At 39.6% G+C, this 22,500-nt stretch overlaps 2 protein-coding genes across 3 annotated transcripts in view; one reads left to right on the top strand and one right to left on the bottom strand.

Moving 5' to 3' along the window:
* The window catches only part of slc15a1b (solute carrier family 15 member 1b), a 12,051-nt gene extending 7,577 nt beyond the window's left edge, over positions 1-4,474 (top strand). For both annotated transcript variants that reach the window (XM_047814237.1, XM_047814236.1), the window contains exons 17-23: positions 450-581; positions 1,682-1,728; positions 1,845-1,952; positions 2,046-2,157; positions 2,970-3,107; positions 3,194-3,301; positions 3,776-4,474. In XM_047814237.1, coding sequence (XP_047670193.1) covers positions 450-581; positions 1,682-1,728; positions 1,845-1,952; positions 2,046-2,157; positions 2,970-3,107; positions 3,194-3,301; positions 3,776-3,976 — 846 coding nt within the window. In that variant the 3' untranslated portion in view covers positions 3,977-4,474. The remainder of the gene's footprint in view (positions 1-449; positions 582-1,681; positions 1,729-1,844; positions 1,953-2,045; positions 2,158-2,969; positions 3,108-3,193; positions 3,302-3,775) is intronic.
* Positions 4,475-5,612: 1,138 nt separating this feature from the next.
* stk24b (serine/threonine kinase 24b (STE20 homolog, yeast)) lies at positions 5,613-11,880 on the bottom strand. The gene is made up of 11 exons (XM_027168779.2): positions 11,303-11,880; positions 9,736-9,966; positions 9,224-9,280; positions 8,520-8,628; positions 8,203-8,360; positions 7,867-8,052; positions 7,596-7,741; positions 7,141-7,255; positions 6,982-7,047; positions 6,531-6,667; positions 5,613-6,434 (listed from the first exon to the last, which is right to left on the bottom strand). The coding sequence occupies exons 1-11, from the start codon at positions 11,342-11,344 to the stop codon at positions 6,395-6,397; spliced, it is 1,287 nt and encodes a 428-aa protein (XP_027024580.2). The 5' UTR covers positions 11,345-11,880; the 3' UTR covers positions 5,613-6,394.
* Between the last annotated feature and the right edge of the window lie 10,620 nt (positions 11,881-22,500).

Genomic DNA, 22,500 nt, shown 5'->3' with positions numbered 1-22,500 from the left:
ACGTTAAAGCCGTACTCATTTTCGCAGCCTCGATGCTAACGTTAGCCTGATAGCTAGCCTGATCGCTAGCTGAACGAACATGAAAATTCACGACGTCAGCGCTCACACTAACTAGCCTGCTAGCTAATATCGATCAGTTCAAGGAAATCGATCAGGAAGTTCATCGTCTCAGCACTGACACTGGCCTGCTAGCAAACATGAACTAGCCTGACAGAATTTCTCGTTCCAGTTTCTCATTTCATTTTATGTCCATAAGGTCCATGCTAACACTAGCCAGCTAGCTAACATAACATTTCCTCTAACGACATATCGACTAGCACCGTCGCTAGCTAACATAAAACATTTCCGACAGGGTTTTGATAATCTATGCTGATGCTAGCTGACATGATATCGTGCTTTAGCTTGAACAAACTTGCAGGATAATCACTGATTGCTGATTTTTTTTTTAGTCCTATGGCTACGTGAGTCTGAACACAGACACGATGGACCTTACGGTCGGAAACAAAACTCATCCCCTTTATCCTCTGATGAAAGGAGAGCGTCAAACACTGCTTCTCACCTACGGCAACATTCAGGGACAGGTGAGTGCGACCTGCTCAGGTGATGATGATGATGATGATGATGATGATGATCAGAACAGTGATGTGTATAAATCAATAAACGAACACAAACGAACAATTAAAATTAAATCATTTAGATTTTTATTTTGTTTGATCACACAAAAAGAAAATGAGTTATTACTTATGATATTATCGTAATATCATGACATGACTGAGCTGGGAGTCAGAGCTCAGATCTTTTATTAACAAGCAACTTAGTGGTAAAAGTTAAAGAATAAATATGATTTAAATAATAAATCTAACAGCGATATGAAATAACAGTAATAATGTTAGCATGTGGGGAGGCACGGTGGCTTAGTGGTTAGCTCGTTCGCCTCACAGCTCCAGGGTCGGGGGTTCGATTCCCGCCTCCGCCTTGTGTGTGTGGAGGTCGCATGTTCTCCCCGTGCCTCGGGGGTTTCCTCCGGGTACTCCGGTTTCCTCCCCCGGTCCAAAGACATGCATGGTAGGTTGATTGGCATCTCTGGAAAATTGTCCGTAGTGTGTGTGTGTGTGAGTGAATGAGAGTGTGTGTGTGCCCTGTGATGGGTTGGCACTCCGTCCAGGGTGTATCCTGCCTCGATGCCCGATGACACCTGAGATAGACACAGACTCCCCATGACCCGAGAAGTTCGGATAAGCGGTAGAAGATGAATGAATGAATGAATGTTAGCATGAGATAATATCATTTATTATCGATAACTTACAGGTAGAAATTGATTTCAGCTTGATAGCAGTACAGAATATGGACTAGAATAACGATCCATAAGCTGTTTATTATATAAACACCGTTCAGTTTGTTTCGTTTAATTTATTAATAAAATATAAATAATTGTTGATTTTTAGCTTATTTAATGAATGTAATAAATTAAAAAATAAATAAAACATCTAAGTAAATGACGTATTAAATTAAATGACATACATTTGTTTATTTATTATATAATTTGTAATAAAAATTTTAAATATACTGAATGGAATTAATAAAAAAAAATAATAATAATAATAAAAAAGGTTTCTTCAGTCAGGAAGATGTTGTTGTTGCATTAGTTTCTGTAATGATGAATCTTCTCTCATGTCCTCAGAGTATAGATTTAAACGCTAAACCAGAACAAGGCGACAACGATATCAGGTCAGTGTTAGCTTCATGTGAACGTACGAAAATCTGCACCGTGGTTACTGATGTACCTGTGAGTATTCTGTAGGATTTATTGGTCTTTACTGGATTTATTTATTTATTTTTAACAGGTTTGTGAACGGCTACAGAGAAGTGCTGAGCGTGAAGTCGGGGTCTAAAGACATGGGGTCCATCGGTCAGTTTGAGTTCTCCAACTACACGCTGTTCCCCGAGGGCACGTGAGTAACTTCTCTTCACCACACACCACCATTTGTTCCCGATTCCTCCGTATCCGAGCTTCATGCGCCGTGTCTCTCCGTGTGTGGTTACAGAGCCACCTTTATCATCTCGGGCGGCGGAGGACAGTGTGAATACTCCATGGATCTGGGATTTGGAAGCTCCTACACACTGTTCATACCGAACACCTTTACCTTCGGATTGGAGGTAACGTCTCAACCGCTTTTACTAAGAAACGTTTCTGAAACGCAAAGTTCGTGTCGGAAATTCGGGTTCAGATTGTTTTTTCTGTGGGTTTGTGTGGGAGACGTCACGATGAAAAACGTTCAAATAAAAATACATCATCCTTCTGATCCCTCGCTGTAGATAGATGTTTAGCAAATATTAAATATTTTAGCATGTTCGCCTCACACCTCCAGGGTTGGGGGTTCGATTCCCACCTCCACCTTGTGTGTGTGGAGTTTGCATGTTCTCCCCGTGCCTCGGGGGTTTCCTCCGGGTACTCCGGTTTCCTCCCCCAGTCCAAAGACATGCATGGTAGGTTGATTGGCATCTCTGGAAAATCATCCATAGTGTGTGAGTGAATGAGAGTGTGTGTGTGTGTGCCCTGTGATGGGTTGGCACTCCGTCCAGGGTGTATCCTGCCTCGATGCCCGATGACGCCTGAGATAGGCACAGGCTCCCCCTGACCAGAGTAGTTCGGATAAGCGGTAGAGAATGAATGAATGAATGAATGAATATTACAGGTCTATTGTGTATGTACATAAAGACATTTCAGTAACTTTATGTTTAAAAGGAAAAAAAAATCATGGTTTTAATTAAAATGAAAAAAAAAAATAAGAAAAGTACTGTATGATGTTCCTGTATCAGAACTCAGGGATTGAAGGATTTGCTTTGGAAAATCTACAGATCTGGCAACCTGATAATCCACCAGTTTCATTTGAAGTAAACAATTAAAAATAAATCGAACAATATTCATCACATCGGTGTCATTACAATGCCGTGTGTGTGTTATACAGTGTGCAAGCACCATCCAGCGGGTAGAAGATATCCAGCCCAACACCATGCACATGGCCTGGCAGATCCCTCAGTTGTTCCTCATGACGTGTGGAGAGGTGGTTTTCTCCGTCACGGGTCTCGAGTTCTCCTACTCACAGGTACGCTCAGCTACAACTCGGTTCTGTTTCCCTACAATGTTTTAAACACCGGTGTGTTTACCTGTCATCTCTATCACACCGCTCAGGCACCCAAGAACATGAAGTCGGTTCTTCAAGCCGGCTGGCTGCTGACCACCGCCGTGGGGAACATCATCGTCCTCATTGTAGCTGAAGTAGGACAACTTCCGGAACAGGTACGGACGTTACGCTCCGACATAATCCTGACATCCTGACAGGTTAACTGGCAACAAGGATTGCTTTGACAGCCACGACATTGTGATGATTTAGTGGAAAGGTTAACGTTAATAAACTACAGATCATTAATAAACGTGCATAAAAAAATGATGCTAAAGAAAAAAACTAAAAGTGACTAGAAAGGAGTCCTAATAAAAAATTAGCATTTCTTTCCTCATGCCCTTGATAGCCATGTTAGAGAAGATATAATGTGCTACAACAGGGATATAACTGCGCGTGAACGTTTGCAATATTGTAACGTGCGGGTTTATAAATACTCAATTCTAATTGGCTCGCAGTTCTATGACATCATGATGTAGTATATTTAATTATTATTAAAGTATTTCGGCGTATTGTGTGCGTTGACGTCATGTTAATTAGAACCCACACAATGAAATGAACTGTGTGTGTGTGTGTGTGTGTGTGATCCACAGTGGGCCGAATACGTGCTTTTTGCAGCACTGTTGATATGCGTGTGCGTCATCTTCTCCATCATGGCTCACTATTACACCTACATCGACCCGGCCGAGATCGAGGCCCAGTTTGCCGAGTACGACCCCGAAGAAAAGGAAAAGAAAAAAGCGATTGAGATGCAGCTGGAGCCCGTGTTCGAGAAAAAACAGACCAAGATCTGAACACTACTTACACACACACAAATATATGTGTTCACAAAAGCTTCGGAGAAGGAATATAAATCTCAGACTTTCGAATTCCCCAAAGAGACAGAGGATAGTTTTACGCGACGGTTTACAGAGCCGCCAGAGGAAGCGCGTCGGATCGTCGTCCGATTCGTCGGAAGATGCCGAGCGATGGACAAACCGGGCGAATCGCTCCAATTTCCAAAGTCTACATGGTTTTTCCATCTAAATTCAGAATCCTGAAGTAATTTATATATAATGTTCTGGGACGATTTTTTTTTTCTATTTTAAGATGCATATTTGGGAGCAAAAAATTTGTACTGAAAATATACAAGCTGAAGATTATCATGGATAAATGCACCTAATTTACCGTTTATATTTAACGTGCTTAAGTATATATTTTGTAGCATGACTTATTTTTGTATATAACTTTATGGTGTTAATTTTTTAAATGTCCACCAGCCGCCGAGTACTTCAATAAAGAACTTTCTGTGATCCTCTTGTCTGATTTAGTGGAAAGACCTTCCTTTAAAATAAAATAAAATAAAAAAAAATCATCGAGTAAATAAAGAGTTTGTTCCCTTCATGATTTCTGAATGGGGAAACACACACGTATCGTCTCTGTATTTTACAGTTTAGCTTCCGCAGTAAAGAATTTCAATAATAATAAAAAAAAATTAAATGGAACTAAACTGAATTTTTTTTTAAAGTGGATATTAAAGGTGGGGTCTCTGTTGTTTGAGAAATGCTTCAGAAAACCGAGTCGGGCCGACAAACAAAACAAATACAAAACTAAGGTGTAGCCAATGAGCAGAAAGGGGCGGGGCTTGTCAATATGGGCGGAGAGAGTGTTCGGTGCGCATGTGTGACGTTAGCAGAAAGCGGTTTTAACATCGACATGGAGGATAAAAACAAAGAAAGAAAGAGAAGAAAGACTTACGATAAGGACAAGAAGTAGGACGTGTTAATATAGGATCAGCTTTCCAGCGCTGGAGAGAACTGAAGGAGCAGGAAGTCGGCCACATATTCACAGGTTGGAGTTTCCCGAGTCAATAACTCCTGAGCTAAACGCTGTTACTACACAAATAACACCTCTTTTCTATCGTAGTAATGTAGAGAGGCAGCTACAACCACGTTTTGTGTAGTAACAGCGTTTAGCTCAGGAGTTATCGACTCGGGAAACTCCGACCTGTGAACATGTGGCCGACTTTACTTAAGACGCCGAGGCGCTTTTTTCCTTCTCGATAGGTGAGTAACGTTGGTTTTGCTTTGTTACACAGAACTAATATATGCCTTTGTCCTTTACATGATTATGCTTGTGTGGCATTTTTGCTTGTTTGTTTATCTACAATCGTATTGTTCTTTCCGTTAGTTGCCTGGGTTACGTATGTATGTGTGGGCGGAGCTATCGATACAGGGGTGGGACACATTTGGGTTAGGGGTGTGTTTGTTTTGGTGATTTTATATGTCAACATTGGCTTTCAAACATCGGAGACGCCACCTTTAAGATAAAAATTTTTTCCAGATTTTTTTTTGTTATGGACATTTACAGTTTGATCCCCAGGGTAGGAAAGTTCTCCTGAGGGTGCACAAACTTTCACACTCACAGGAAAAAAACAGTATTCCGTCGTGATAGAATAAAAATCATTATGATTTTATGAGTAAAACTCTTTATATATTAAAGTGAAACAGAGCACCCGCAAAACGTAACACGTTCCATAAAAAGGCAAGGCAATCTCAGTAATGGCCGTTTGAGAGGCTCGGTTTTTAAATATTTACCTTTTCTCTCTCTTTTCTTTTTTTTTTTATTCTAACAGTATCTACAGCAGGGCGTGGCAGTCTGTACACAGTGATCCACTTGGGGGAGAAAAAAAATCCATAATCTGTGAGTGTGTAAAAGTATTTACACCTCTTTACACACATCCAAACTCCGTCTAGTCCGGGTGATGTGGATCTGATATCGCATGGAAAGAGCTCAAGCACACACTCGTCTCGCCTATCTCTCTCTCGCTCTCTCTCTCTCTCTCACACACACACACACACACGCGCACAAACACACGCCCATGCTGTACGATCAGAGCCATGCTGTGGTTGCGTTTAAGGGTTTCAGCGATGTTTTTTTCCACTTGCTGATGTCATAATGCAGAAGCAGAAGCGTCCAAATGTTGCTCGCTTGCTATGCAGCAGAGTGTGTACACGTGTGTGTGTGTGTGTGTGTGTGCGTGCTACAAACACACACACGCACCAAATATACACAGAAAAAGCACCCTCTTCACCATCCTTCTCAAGCAACACTACAGGAATCTTGTGGTGTTTGAAGGACACGCAGCACTTGGAGGACGCTGGTGTTGTGATTCGCTGATCCGGTGCACTGTGGGAGGGGCTTCGGCATGACTGATATTCCCGACGGACCAATCACTGAGGAGAAGAGGAAGACGTCCTGGCTCGGGAGAACCTTTACAGAAAAAAACAAAACAAAGAAAAATGGTTTGGTTAATGAGCTCAAAATGAATACAAAAATAAACAAAAAAGTGCATCCCATAATATTTACCGTTGTAGTCTCTGTATAAGCTGGGTCACCATGACGTCAGAGATACCTGGATACGTCTCTTCGGCAAGTAACATGGCCTCTTCTAACTCGTCCAACACGTCTGCCTTTACTGCATTTTCACCACCTCGCTCTTTCAGCTAGTTCCACACACACAGACACACACAAGCAGGCACACACACACACACACACACAGGCAGGCACACACACAGACACACACAGGCAGGCACACACAGGCAGGCACACACACACACAAGCAGGCACACACACACACACACACACACACACACAGACACATGGAAAGAGCTTTTACCATTTTTACCTGATTTACATTCTAAAGCACATCTGAAACAACCAACCTGCTGCACGTCAGAGTGCTTAAAAGAAAAGGAGCAGCTTTAAAGCAGCACCACAACGAAAAGCAGTGACAAAGTGCCTGACATTTCTGCCGTACCTCTGTGAAGACTGGTGTGATAACGGTAGATAAAATCTGTGACAGCGGCCTTTGAGGTGTGTCCGGCTTTAAAAAGAACACACACATACACACAGCGTAAAATAAGGATTTTAATTAAAACATAATTATGGAGTAGGATCTTGAGGATGTGACTTTCACCTGCTCTTCCATGTTGGCTCCATTTTGCAGCTTTTTGAGGTCTTTCTCCCTAATCGTGAAGATCCACTCATCATTACTGAAGTCCTGTCCACCAGACGCCTGTCCATCAGCTTCTCTGAGAGAGAGAGAGAGAGAGAGAGAGAGAGAGAGGAAGAGGAAGAGAGAGAGGAAGAGAGAGAAAGAGAGTGAGAGGAAGAGAGATAAAGAGGAAGAGAGAGAGAGTGAGAGAAAGAGAGAGCGAGAGAGAGAGATTGGGAAAGAGAGAGAAGGAGATAGCGAGAGGAAGAGAGAGAGGGAGAGAGAGGAAGAGGAAAAGAGAAAGAGAGAGAGAGAGAGAGAGGAAGAGAGAGGGGGGGGGAGCTTTAAGTATGGTTTAACTATAATGAGTAATAAAAAGTTCCAGCATGATAAAATCACTGGCAAAATGAACAAATGAGCCAGAATCATCTGCGTACGAGTCAGAATCATCTGAGCTGGAGTCATCTCTGCACTGCTCGGCCTTCCACTGTTTGTATCGGTCGATCAGGTCAGTCAGGTAGGAGGTTTTCTTAGCGTAACGCACAATCAGCTTGTGCTTTAGCAACTCTTTGGCTGTGGGTCTCTAAAGAGAGAGAGAGAGAGAGAAAAAGAGAGACAGAGAGAGAGAATAAAAACAAAGTTAGAAAGAGAAAGACGTTTTCTACATACATTACAAAAATACGATGTAAAGGTGAAGGAGATTCTTACAAAACTGGGCTCTTTATTTAAACACGCCTCCACAAACTCTTTGAGCGGTTTGCTGTAGTTGCCCTCCAGAGTCGGCGGGTTGTTCTTTGGGATGAGGAAGAGGACCTTCATTGGATGCAGGTCAGAGTGAGGCGGCTCGCCTTTCGCCAACTCGATCGCTGTGATCCCCAGAGACCAAATATCAGCCTTGGGTGGAGATGGAGAGTGAGAAAATATTAGGAAAATAAAGACGTAAGAAATACTCACTCTGTGTACACAAAGTGAAAGAATGCAAGTTACCCTGTGTGTGTGTGCAAATGTGTGTCTGTGTGTGTCTGTGTGTGTTAACCGGCTGACCTTTGAGTCATAAGCGGATTGTTTAATGACTTCCGGTGCCATCCAGAACGGCGTCCCTACGAACGTGTTGCGTTTGATCTGCGTGTCCGTCAGCTGACCTGCTACACCAAAGTCTGCCAGCTTGACCTCACCCTGCTCAGACAGCAGCACATTGGCAGCTGGATACACACAAACACACGCACACGCACACACACACACACACTTAGGGTTTTCAAGTTTATATTTGCATTTGATTGATATATTTTTTATTTGCAATAAACTTTGCAAAGACTCTATATTAGCAGTGAGTAAGAGAGCAGCACACAGAATAATTCTACCTTTGATATCTCTGTGAATTTTCTTCTCAGAATGCAGGTACTCCAGACCCTTCAGGATCTCACGCAGGATTGTGGCGATCTGTGCCTCGTCCAGAGCCCCGGGCTCCAGCTGAGAGAGAGTGAGAGAGGGAGAGACAGAGAGAGAGAAACACAGAGAGAGACAGGGAGAAAGACAGGGAGAGAGACACAGAGAGAGACAGGGAGAGAGAGACACACACACACAGGGAGAGGGAGGGAGAGACAGGGAGAGAGACACGGAGAAAGAGAAAGAGAGAGAGACAGACACAGAGAGACACAGAGAGACACAGAGAGAGAGAGATTTTACTCATTTTATTTATTAAATTTTTTTCCAATGTTGTGCTGTAAAGGTAAAAAAACATTTCATAATTAAACTGTTAATTTGATTAAAAAAAAATATTGATTCATAAACATGTCATTTTTTGTATATATATTTGAACATGTTTTTAAACATTACAATTTTGTAATCAATTGTTTATCATATTTTTCCCCTAAGTTATAATATGAATAATATATTTTAATATTGTAATAATAAATATGCATTTAAAAATATGGATTTTATTTGAATATTTTACGTGATTTTTTAAACATTTTGTTTTATTTAATCGCTACAAAAAATAAATAAAACTAAATTATTTAAAAAAAAAAAAAAAAGCAATTCTAATTCTAGTATGTTTATTTCTCACCAAATCCAGCGCTGATCCTCCACCAAGATACTCCATAATAATCCACAGCTTTGAGCCCTGAATCCAGAGAAACAAATTAGATTTTTAAAAACAAAACAAAAAAAAAACAACAAAGTTACACTCCTGCTAATTTATTAAAAATGAGTTAAATCGAATTAATATAATTATGTTAATAAGATGCAATTAATAGGTAAAAAGTTTTTTGTTTTTTTCTTTCACTATCCTCCAAATAGGGCTTAAATCTAAATAAACAAATATATGTATGAATGAATAAATAAACAAACGAATAAATGAGTGAATCATTAAATGAATGAAAAATTAAACAATAATTTATACATTTTTACTCATAAAAATAAGAGAAAAAAACAAAAGGGGGAAAAAAAACATTCTATACAACTACATTACATTGTTTATATTCAGGGTGCCAATAATTCTGTCTGTGTTCAAAGTGGTGTTTTACATTTCAGTGTACATGACTGGCACAGACTGGTGATCTTTAGCATGCTGCTCACTTTGAGGTAGGAGCCATAGTACTTGGTGACGAAGGGGCTGTCACACTGGCTCAGGACTGTGATCTCCTGCTGGATGTCGTCGATCTCGTCCTCAGCCTCCTCCAGGTCAATGTTCTTGATTGCCACCACCTTCTGCGTGCGATTGTCGATGCCTTTAAAGACCTCGCCGAACGAGCCCTTGCCGATCCGCTCCAGCTTGGTGAACAGCTCCTCGGGGTCGGCTCTCAGACTCTGCAAGGTAGAGGAGTTTCAGCATTAATGCCAACTCGAACTGCACAGAACACAGACAAAGTTCCTCTGTCTGACTTTTTCCTAAACTAAAGTTTCCGACTTAAGATACATAAGGAGCAGTCGTTTCATCTATTTAAAATAATCATGTAAATAACCATCATTCTTTATATCAAAAAACACAGATGAAAGGAAACTGATCCGTGTACCGAAACGCAATTAAAACAGATCGTCTGTTTTTTTTTAAATGTATAAAGTTGTGTAGTTAATAAATATGTTGTGTAGTGATAGTGGAGAGGGTTTAGGATGGAAGTTAGAAACTACGCAGCACTGTAAAGTGTTACTTCAGAGCTGTTAGATGTCGTTTTTTGTGTGTGTGTGTGTGTGTGTGTGTGTGTGTGTGTGTGTGTGAGTGTGGCAATTGCAGAACAGTTGCTTAACTTCCTGCCTGAGGGAACGCTCATGGTTACTTCAAACACGCATCTAACACTTCTGCTCTTGTGACAAAACAAATGATCTGAATTAATCAGCAGTGGGTGGGAACAATACAAGCGAGTCACTTTCACAGCTCTATTCTGGATAGAAATGATAAGAATTTTGCATCTTTCTACAAGGAATCATTTATTATATCTCAGATACATCTCTATTCTATGCTACACTGATCCTGTGCTCTGTTCGGCTTTACCGCGCTCTCTTCTGCTCTACTGTACCAAAGTACACAGTCACCTTGTTTTATTCTAATCGGACGTCCTCTGTTCCTTTCTGCTCTAAACCGTTACGTTCTAATCCGCTCTATCGAGCTCTACTTTACGCTCTGACGTCCTGTCGTGCTCTATCACCTTCACCTCTGCTTTATTCCTTAATCCGTCACCTCGGCGCGCTCGCTCTAATTCCGTTCCACTCCTCTTTATCGTATTCTTATTAATGGCTGCCCACTGCTCCGGGTGTGTTCACGGTGTGTGTGCACTTTGGATAGGTTAAATGCAGAGAACGAATTCTGAGTATGGGTCACTGTACTTAGCCACATGTCACGTCACTGTATGGGACCACGTTATACTTTATTGCGTTCGACTCTTCGCCTCTTTTATTTTAGTCAACTCTACTGTGCTCTATTCTACTCTATTTTCCTTTACTGTAATTCCTACTAGTGCGCCCAGGAAATCATGCGTCTCCATGCAACACGTTTTGAGTTTATGTGGTCGGGTGACTTGTTGAGAATTTGCCTTCTTGCCCTAATTGGGGGTGAGAGAGTGGTCAGTAGCACAGTAATGACGTCACACACACACACACACACACACACACGATCAGTTATGTTACGTGATTGAAACAGAACTCTTACCTGAATCCCAGGTAAACCGCCTTGCACAGGTGACTGAGCCATGGCTTCTGAAACAGCACCAGTGTTAAATAAATAAACTAAAGCCCCTGTCAGAAGCCCTGCCTGATGTTTTTACCCCTTTAAAAGTGCGACAGAAACGCAGACAACATCCGCCGAGTCTCCACTTAAAGCTGACGGAAGTTTAAACGCTTAAACTAACCCGAAACGACGAATTTAAATGAAAAAAACAACAACAACACCAACGTTATTTTAGGACGATAAAAGTACGTCTTTACGGCTCGTGAACGCTTTCCTCAGGGCTCGAGCACACGGCTAGTTAGCCGTTAGCTAGCACAAACGGACTCTTTCAAAACACAGCGCTATAAAACGATCATTAAAAACATTCCCGCTGTTGTTTTGGTCCGAATAGTGGGACACGTTTCTGAGCCGCGACCCCTGGTTGTGTCGACGACGTGAAAAGAGAAAAAGCGTCACTCGTTTTTCGGCTCGAGAAGCGTAATGTTGACATCCTCAATTCACCTCACAGCTCGCCGCCATTTTTTTCCTAACGCTGTCACCAGGGCATCAGGGCGGAGTCAATCCACGAGGACACGCCCCTTTTTTCACGTAAAGAATCGAGAGACGTTTTAATTTCTGACCCGTTATAGTTTTCTCAGCTATTTTATCTGTATCATTGTATAACCTTATTTATGTTAATGTTAGGAAAATTAAAAAAACAAACAAACATATATTTCTACATCTTTATCCTTTTATGTATATATTAGGACACGCCTCCGTGTCCTCGTGCCTTTCCAAAACAACAACAACAAATCACTAATATTAGCTACATTAGCCACATTAGCTAACAGATATCTAACTGTCTGGCTTTAATGTCACCGTCTCAGTTTGCACTATAACAACTTTCATTTCAAGTTTTATGTAAACAAAAACAAAGCATTTGTCAAAGTATACAAATATGTTATTACTAACATATTAAGCTAATTAGATTAGCACTAATGGCTAATGTCCTTAATCTTGAACGTGATTGGTCAAAATCTGTCAAGATTTTTTTTACTTTAATTTAATTTTTATTGTACTTACTGTAACATTTTCCATGCAGTGTGTCATTTCCCTCCTAGTTTAACTTAAACAGCATAATTAACATTAACCTATTGCTTATGTATTTTATTACAAAACCTCAGTGAACTCAGTCTTTGTACCCAATATTGTTACTGATTTAAGTTATTCTGTCTTCTGGGGAAATTTCATATTCATAAAGCCAGAACTTTGAAGACAAAGTGTATTTTTAAAACACTATATTCTGGCCTTATAAAGTGAAAAGTGACGTGACATACGACTACGTTCTCTGCATTTGACCCATCCAAAGTGCACACACACACCATGAACACACACCCAGAGCAGTGGGCAGCCATTTATGCTGCGGCGCCCAGGGAGCAGTTGGGGGATTCGGTGCCTTGCTCAAGGGCACCTCAGTCGTGGCCGGCCCGAGACTCGAACCCACAACCTTAGGGTTACGTGTCAGACTCTCTAACCATTAGGCCACGACTTGCCCAGTTGAAACGCGACAAAACGTGACTCTATACAGAACACAATTGAGTAATTAAGCTTTATTATTTATGGCATAAGTGTTAGTGCTTAATATCCATCCATCCATCCATCCATCCATCCATTTTCTTTTTCACACACACACACACACACACACACACACACACACACACACACACACACACACACACACACACACACACACACACACACACGCAGACACACACAAACACAGTCTCATACTAAAATCAGTTTTGGGATGACAGTCAGACTCTAACACGTCTTTGGATTGGAGAGGAAATCAGAGTACCCAAAAGAACCCCCCCCCCCCATCTCTCTCTCTCTCTCTCTCTCTCTCTCTCTCTCTCTCTCTCTCTCTCTCTCACACACACACACACACACACACACACACACACACACACACACACAAACCTGAATTTACAACCCTGAAGGCTCTCCTTCTGTATATTATATTATATTATATTATATTATATTATATTATATTATATTATATTATATTATATTATATTATATTATATTATAATCAGATGTGTTTTTGTATCCTTCATTTCTTTCTAATGAGTCAGCTTGAAATTTGAAGAAATTGTACACCAGATGGCGCCTCGGTTTTATTTTTGCTTGCTGTTGTTTTTTTTCTCCACCTGTTTAAACTATATTTAGGTGCTTTTGTAGTCTTTTAAGATTTTATACCCAACAGTAATACAAATTTAGCTACTGCATGAACTGTAAAAAGGAAAAAGTTGACAAATTTGTAAACTTGCTGAAGATTTTTCCCAAGGTTCACATCACAAATATTTGTCCATCAGAGGTTTCGGTTATTTCAAGAACTCCACATTACCTTACAGGGAAACAATCACATCTATGTTGCATGCGATATGTTTACTCGGGTTACACGTTAGATAAGCGTACAGAAACTCAGTGTAATGACAGAACTTATCATGTGAGGAAAATTAAATATGAACCGTAGAACATACATTTGGTACGTTCCATGAATTGAACATGATTTAATCATTAATAAAAAATAAAGTCCTCATATTTACATGAAAGATGTGTATACAGTTTATAAGAACCCAATATGTCTAAAAACCTCACGTGAACCATGTGATTATCTACATCTGACTTTTTTGTGTAATGAATTTTTCATAATTAGGATCATTTTTTGTTTGAAATGTTTTGTCTTTAGTTTTAGAAGAGTTTATGTTTTATTTCACTAGAAATAAAACACAAGCTGGTTTCCCAAGTAACTTTGGCCAAATGTTTGGCCTGCATTCTTTTGTTATCGCACTCATCTCTATTTATTGGAGCACTCAGCTGAGCCGTGCCTCCTAAGGCATCAGAGGCATCTGGAGCCGGGCCGTATGCTGTGAATAAACCCGCCATAATCCTCAAACGCTCTCAAATTCCTCCAGAGTGCCTCTTCATCTCAAATCTGCTCAATTTTCTTCAAACGGAGCCCTCGGACCCTGCGAAAATGGCATGGATATTTAGTGATGGATGGGCGAGGGAGGTTTGCTTCAAGTGCACCATCTCCAAAAGCCCCAGCATGCACAAACACACACACACACACACACACACACACACACACACACACACACACACACACACACACACACACACACACACACACACACACACACACACACACACACATCTATATACACACAGGGAAACATCTGAAACCAGAGCAATAAGAAGTTTTTCTCTAGTCCGGGTGTTAGATTTTCCTTCAAACTCCTTATTCCTTATCTTCATCCGATATAGGTCTGGCTACAAATTTTTTTTGAAAGAAAAAATAAAGAGCATAAAATGTTCTTTCTGCATGGAGGGGTTTCCACAATCATCTGGACATGTCTCCAACTTTGTTTGTCAGAGTCGTTCAACCCAATATTACCTCTGGGGTGCAGATACTTTTGCACACCGACGTCTCAAAGCTTTGGGTTTGTTTTGACCTCTTTGACCCCTCGTGTCTCTGTGAGTTTTCTCCTGGTGTCCTTCCACATCCCAAAACATACCGTGAACTGTATGTGTGTTCTGTATGTGTATTATATATGTGTGTTATCGTGTGTGTGTGTGTGTGTGTGACGGGGGACGGGGGACGGAGGTCTTTTGGGTACTCTGTTGGTGTAATTAACAGGAATGCACGTGTGTAGCAGAAGAAGCCGAGGCTCAGAGCTCTTTAATTAGCCGCTGAAGTGAAAGCGTATAGAATATGAGGTGATGAATGGGGCAGTGGTGGCTACTGGAAACACACGGACTGTTAGGACAACGTTCAGGAAGGTTAGGTGTTAGTGCAAAGAAGCTGTACGCTTTACGTCACACAGCGAACAGCAAAGAGTCGTGAATTCATCGATTTCGTGAATTTTACTGAATTCAGTGTTCACAACATTTTCCCATTTTGGTCAACTATCAGCTTCAAATCTACCACCACTGAATAAATCTTTATAACATTTTATAGGAAGACACACGTTAAAGAAAATGTGTTATAAGCACTCTTTATAATGCAAATTTAGGAGTGCTTGACACAAGGCTATTAACTGTAATGTCTTTTTAGAAATATAACAATAATACAACTACTACTACTACTACTACTAATAATAATAATAATAATAATGAATTGTACAATGCTTTATGAATGCATTATGACATGCTGTGTCATCATGCGTATGGTCTTCATAAATCACGGCATACATAACACCTCGTGCTGCTTCGTGTAATGTCAGGTTACATGATGGTGTAATGTGTGAAGCGTAAAGCTGCAGTGTAAACCCTGCACCGCGTTATAACCCTTCATAGCGGCTTCATTCCCGCTTGACACGCTGAATACACATCAGCTCATATGATTATTAATTAGGAATTTATTATTAAAAGAATCTCCACATAACCCCGACAGGAGGTGAGGCTGTGACACACAGAGATGTCCGACCGAACTGAAGCTGCTCTAAAACAAGGGACCACATGAACACACCACAGATGACTCGTGGTAACAATAAACAGATAAAAAACGCCAATAAAACACGCTGTGACGGGCTGATCTGGGATCTGTGCTGCACTGACTCTGATACAGATTTGATTATTTATCTATAGCAGCATGACAGAGAGTTTTATTCAAGACTCAACGAGCAAAATAATGTTTTTTTTTTGTCGTTTGTTTTGAACCGTGTGTAAAGAAGACGCATTCGTTTGATAACGATGAGATGCCTCAGAAACTCACAGATAATAATTTGTTTATTTTTAATAATGCCTCGTCTCATAATGAGAAATATAACGTCTCCGTGATTTTTCTGTGGTGTGAAGATAAATATAAATATCGTGGGTTGATGTTGTGTTCGGTGTAAATAAAGAAGAAGAATTTCTAAGAAGAAAGAATTGTTGGTTTTTTTTCTTTTGCTGTAATTTGCTTTAGCGGTAACGGCAGGAGAAAAGGCCAGTGCTGGGTCTGTATCATCAGTCAAGTCTCGAGCTGCACAGTTTAATGAAGCTCAGTGAGAGGGGCAGTTAAATGTAAGCTACACCACACACCGCTGTGGGTCCTACACCATCGCTGCAGGGCGACTCGTTCCGCCTGGAGACCGGAGCTCGCCGTCATTCCCCGTAGCGCTCGCGCATGGCTGAGGGCTCAGTGAGACTGGATGTGTCCTTGCAGTAATAAGAAAAAAAATTCTCACCCATTCCTCACTTACATGTAGCTTGTAACATGTTATAGGCTATAGCATTATAACACATTATGACATGGATGTGTCCTTGCAGTAATAAGAAAACTTTCTCACCCATTCCTCACTTACATGTAGCTTATAACATGTTATAGGCTATAGCATTATAACACATTATGACATGGATGTGTCCTTGCAGTAATAATAAAAAAAAAATCTCACCCATTCCTCACTTACATGTAGCTTATAACATGTTATAGGCTATAGCATTATAACACATTATGACATGGATGTGTCCTTGCAGTAATAAGAAAAAAAATTCTCACCCATTCCTCACTTACATGTAGCTTGTAACATGTTATAGGCTATAGCATTATAACACATTATGACATGGATGTGTCCTTGCAGTAATAAGAAAACTTTCTCACCCATTCCTCACTTACATGTAGCTTATAACATGTTATAGGCTATAGCATTATAACACATTATGACATGGATGTGTCCTTGCAGTAATAATAAAAAAAATCTCACCCATTCCTCACTTACATGTAGCTTGTAACATGTTATAGGCTATAGCATTATAACACATTATGACATGGATGTGTCCTTGCAGTAATAAGAAAACTTTCTCACCCATTCCTCACTTACATGTAGCTTATAACATGTTATAGGCTATAGCATTATAACACATTATGACATGGATGTGTCCTTGCAGTAATAAGAAAACTTTCTCACCCATTCCTCACTTACATGTAGCTTATAACATTTTATAGGCTATAGCATCATAACACATTATGACATGGATGTGTCCTTGCAGTAATAAGAAAAAAATCTCACCCATTCCTCACTTACATGTAGCTTATAACATGTTATAGGCTATAGCATTATAACACATTATGACATGGATGTGTCCTTGCAGTAATAAGAAAAAAAATTCTCACCCATTCCTCACTTACATGTAGCTTGTAACATGTTATAGGCTATAGCATTATAACACATTATGACATGGATGTGTCCTTGCAGTAATAAGAAAACTTTCTCACCCATTCCTCACTTACATGTAGCTTATAACATGTTATAGGCTATAGCATTATAACACATTATGACATGGATGTGTCCTTGCAGTAATAAGAAAAAAAAATCTCACCCATTCCTCACTTACATGTAGCTTATAACATGTTATAGGCTATAGCATTATAACACATTATGACATGGATGTGTCCTTGCAGTAATAAGAAAAAAAATTCTCACCCATTCCTCACTTACATGTAGCTTGTAACATGTTATAGGCTATAGCATTATAACACATTATGACATGGATGTGTCCTTGCAGTAATAAGAAAACTTTCTCACCCATTCCTCACTTACATGTAGCTTATAACATGTTATAGGCTATAGCATTATAACACATTATGACATGGATGTGTCCTTGCAGTAATAATAAAAAAAAATCTCACCCATTCCTCACTTACATGTAGCTTGTAACATGTTATAGGCTATAGCATTATAACACATTATGACATGGATGTGTCCTTGCAGTAATAAGAAAACTTTCTCACCCATTCCTCACTTACATGTAGCTTATAACATGTTATAGGCTATAGCATTATAACACATTATGACATGGATGTGTCCTTGCAGTAATAAGAAAACTTTCTCACCCATTCCTCACTTACATGTAGCTTATAACATTTTATAGGCTATAGCATCATAACACATGACATGGATGTGTCCTTGCAGTAATAAGAAAAAAAATCTCACCCATTCCTCACTTACATGTAGCTTATAACATGTTATAGGCTATAGCATTATAACACATTATGACATGGATGTGTCCTTGTAGTAATAAGAAAAAAAATTCTCACCCATTCCTCACTTACATGTAGCTTGTAACATGTTATAGGCTTTAGCATTATAACACATTATGACATGGATGTGTCCTTGCAGTAATAAGAAAACTTTCTCACCCATTCCTCACTTACATGTAGCTTATAACATGTTATAGGCTATAGCATTATAACACATTATGACATGGATGTGTCCTTGCAGTAATAATAAAAAAAAATCTCACCCATTCCTCACTTACATGTAGCTTATAACATGTTATAGGCTATAGCATTATAACACATTATGACATGGATGTGTCCTTGCAGTCATCAGAAAAAAATTCTCACCCATTCCTCACTTACATGTAGCTTGTAACATGTTATAGGCTATAGCATTATAACACATTATGACATGGATGTGTCCTTGCAGTAATAAGAAAACTTTCTCACCCATTCCTCACTTACATGTAGCTTATAACATGTTATAGGCTATAGCATTATAACACATTATGACATGGATGTGTCCTTGCAGTAATAATAAAAAAAAATCTCACCCATTCCTCACTTACATGTAGCTTGTAACATGTTATAGGCTATAGCATTATAACACATTATGACATGGATGTGTCCTTGCAGTAATAAGAAAACTTTCTCACCCATTCCTCACTTACATGTAGCTTATAACATGTTATAGGCTATAGCATTATAACACATTATGACATGGATGTGTCCTTGCAGTAATAAGAAAACTTTCTCACCCATTCCTCACTTACATGTAGCTTATAACATTTTATAGGCTATAGCATCATAACACATTATGACATGGATGTGTCCTTGCAGTAATAAGAAAAAAATCTCACCCATTCCTCACTTACATGTAGCTTATAACATGTTATAGGCTATAGCATTATAACACATTATGACATGGATGTGTCCTTGCAGTAATAAGAAAAAAAATTCTCACCCATTCCTCACTTACATGTAGCTTGTAACATGTTATAGGCTATAGCATTATAACACATTATGACATGGATGTGTCCTTGCAGTAATAAGAAAACTTTCTCACCCATTCCTCACTTACATGTAGCTTATAACATGTTATAGGCTATAGCATTATAACACATTATGACATGGATGTGTCCTTGCAGTAATAATAAAAAAAAAATCTCACCCATTCCTCACTTACATGTAGCTTATAACATGTTATAGGCTATAGCATTATAACACATTATGACATGGATGTGTCCTTGCAGTAATAAGAAAACTTTCTCACCCATTCCTCACTTACATGTAGCTTATAACATGTTATAGGCTATAGCATTATAACACATTATGACATGGATGTGTCCTTGCAGTAATAAGAAAACTTTCTCACCCATTCCTCACTTACATGTAGCTTATAACATTTTATAGGCTATAGCATCATAACACATGATGACATGGATGTGTCCTTGCAGTAATAAGAAAAAAAATCTCACCCATTCCTCACTTACATGTAGCTTATAACATGTTATAGGCTATAGCATTATAACACATTATGACATGGATGTGTCCTTGCAGTAATAAGAAAACTTTCTCACCCATTCCTCACTTACATGTAGCTTATAACATGTTATAGGCTATAGCATTATAACACATTATGACATGGATGTGTCCTTGCAGTAATAATAAAAAAAAATCTCACCCATTCCTCACTTACATGTAGCTTATAACATGTTATAGTCTATAGCATTATAACACATTATGACATGGATGTGTCCTTGCAGTAATAAGAAAAATGTCTCACCCATTCCTCACTTACATGTAGCTTATAACATGTCATATAGCATACATAATGCCTCATTAGGATTAATTCCGTTATGCTACACTGTCTAATAAAGCTGGTTTTACATTACAGAGAATTCCATCATAATGTCAGGATACATGACGATATACCGATTCGCTACATGTTTTGTCTTTCCTGTAACACATTATAATGCTTTATAACACACAGAAACACACACACAGAGTTCTGGTTCTCCAGATGTGCTCTACGTTCGTGTTTCTAATAGTAATAAGGCTTTATTACAGAGCTATGATATGTTATGACAGACTTACAGTATTATTATGTAGCACATAGTCATAATGTTTAATTTACTAGTCAGGCAGATATGACTACTTATAAGGATTTATACAGCCGTTAAGAACTAATACAGCACGATGATTTTTTTTTTTACATGACATACGACAGACGCAGCAACTTAAACCGATTATATTTGAGTCAAGGGCCGTCCTCAGGGGCCCAGAGTTAGCGACTTGGTAACTTTTACCACTTTTCCTGTGTGATTTAAGACAATAAAAGGATTAGTAAAGAGTTTGAAGGCTTTAAGCAGCACCGCAGTCACAGAGTCACCCCGACTCGTGCTTTTTTAGTCCGACGGTCGCTGCACTTCATCATGTTCAGTTGAACAGCGAGCGCGTTACACACGTGGCGGTTTTGCTCTTATTTAGCGTTGATGGATTCTTCACAGCTTGCACAAACTCATTGAGTGTAAATTGATTAGATTCATTAAAAACACGTGTGAACACCGACAAAAACATGAAACTGGCAACACGCATTCATTTCAAGCTCATGGTTTATCGCATACTGTATATTCATTTGAAAGAGTGAAAAAAAGATACATTATAATGCATTCGTAAGGCATCGTTCACTGGGTTAAAATTATTTATGAAAATGCTTCGTAGCTACTTTTATTATGCGTATGAAATCTTTATAACATTTTATATCAAGACACACGATAAAGAAAATACTAAGTTATAATAAGAGTGTTATAAGCACTCTTTATAACACCCGCTTCGAATGTTATCACACTATTGAATGGATCGACTCAAGGCTACAAACTGTAATGTCTTTTTAGAAATATTATAATACTACAACTACTACTAATAATAATAATAATGAATTGTACAATGCATTATGGATGCATTATGACATGCTGTGAATGTAATCATAAGTCATCATGCGTATGGTATTCATAAATCACGGCATACATAACACCGGATGCTGCTTCGTGTAATGTCAGGTTACACGGTGGTGTAATGTGTGAAGCGTAAAGCTGCAGTGTAAACCCTGCACCGCGTTATAACCCTTCATAGCGGTTTCTTTCCGGTTTGACACACAGCCTAATATCTGTCATGTTGAAGCGTTTTGAGCGGTCGATCTGTCTTCTGTAAGCCTTAGTGATGATTCTGATCTGTTAGACTCTAGCATACTGATGGAGGAGGAGGGTGACCAGAGGCATCGTGGGTAAACAGAGCCGCATTCCCGCCGGTGTGGCGCTGATTAGTGACTCAGAGAGAGATTGCGTTTGCGTCGCTTTTCTACGACTGTCATTCCTTAGAGCGCAAAAATCCATTCAATAAACATCTTTCCTTCGTTCTCTGTTTTACATCTCGTGCCTTTTTAATTGTTCAGCACATAAAAATGTGCTCATTTGAACTCTTTTTTTTTCCGAAAGGTCAGAATAAAGAGATTCATCTTGTTTGTCTTCGTTCACGTCGACGATCGAACCTCTTCCTCGTGTCTCACTCCACAGTGGGGTTAAGATGAAGCTCATATGGAAGTAGAAACTCAGGACTTTAAGAGTTTTTTGTAGAGTTTCAGAAGACTTTCTGTGTTTTATTTCCCCACACAAATATTTGTATTCCTGCTTCAGAGCAGAGCTTCGTAAGCCCAGTAATAAAGCAGAGCTAATCCCAGGTCGAAATCACATGTGTGAAACGTTCCTCAGGGTTCCTCGGGTTAGCTAGGGCTGTGGTCCTCAACCCCCGGACCAAATGGTACCGGGCCGCCCAAGGAACATTAAATTAATTCCATTTTATTTACTGTGGTGTATTTCTCTCGGATTTGTGCGACTTTCCATGGATGAGAGGTTAACCGGGAGCTGAGAGACGTCACCTAAAGCCGCACCGATACCGCGCATGTGCAAAATATCATGATATCGGGCCGGGTTTAGGTGACGTCTGGAGCTGAGCGGCTGCGAGCGGCAGTGGTGTTGTAGCTTTGGTGGAGAGAGAAGGTGTGTATCGCTCTTCTCTCTGTTCACCGGTACTTTGTCATGTTTAACAGTGCTTGGTGTACGTGTATATTGTGTTTGCTCAAATTTAACCCACAAAT

This window comes from Tachysurus fulvidraco, chromosome 5 (assembly GCF_022655615.1).
Source record: "Tachysurus fulvidraco isolate hzauxx_2018 chromosome 5, HZAU_PFXX_2.0, whole genome shotgun sequence".
NCBI classification, from domain to species: domain Eukaryota; kingdom Metazoa; phylum Chordata; class Actinopteri; order Siluriformes; family Bagridae; genus Tachysurus; species Tachysurus fulvidraco.
The sequence above is the reverse complement of the archived record's forward strand: the minus strand, read 5'-3'. Positions and strand labels throughout refer to the sequence as shown.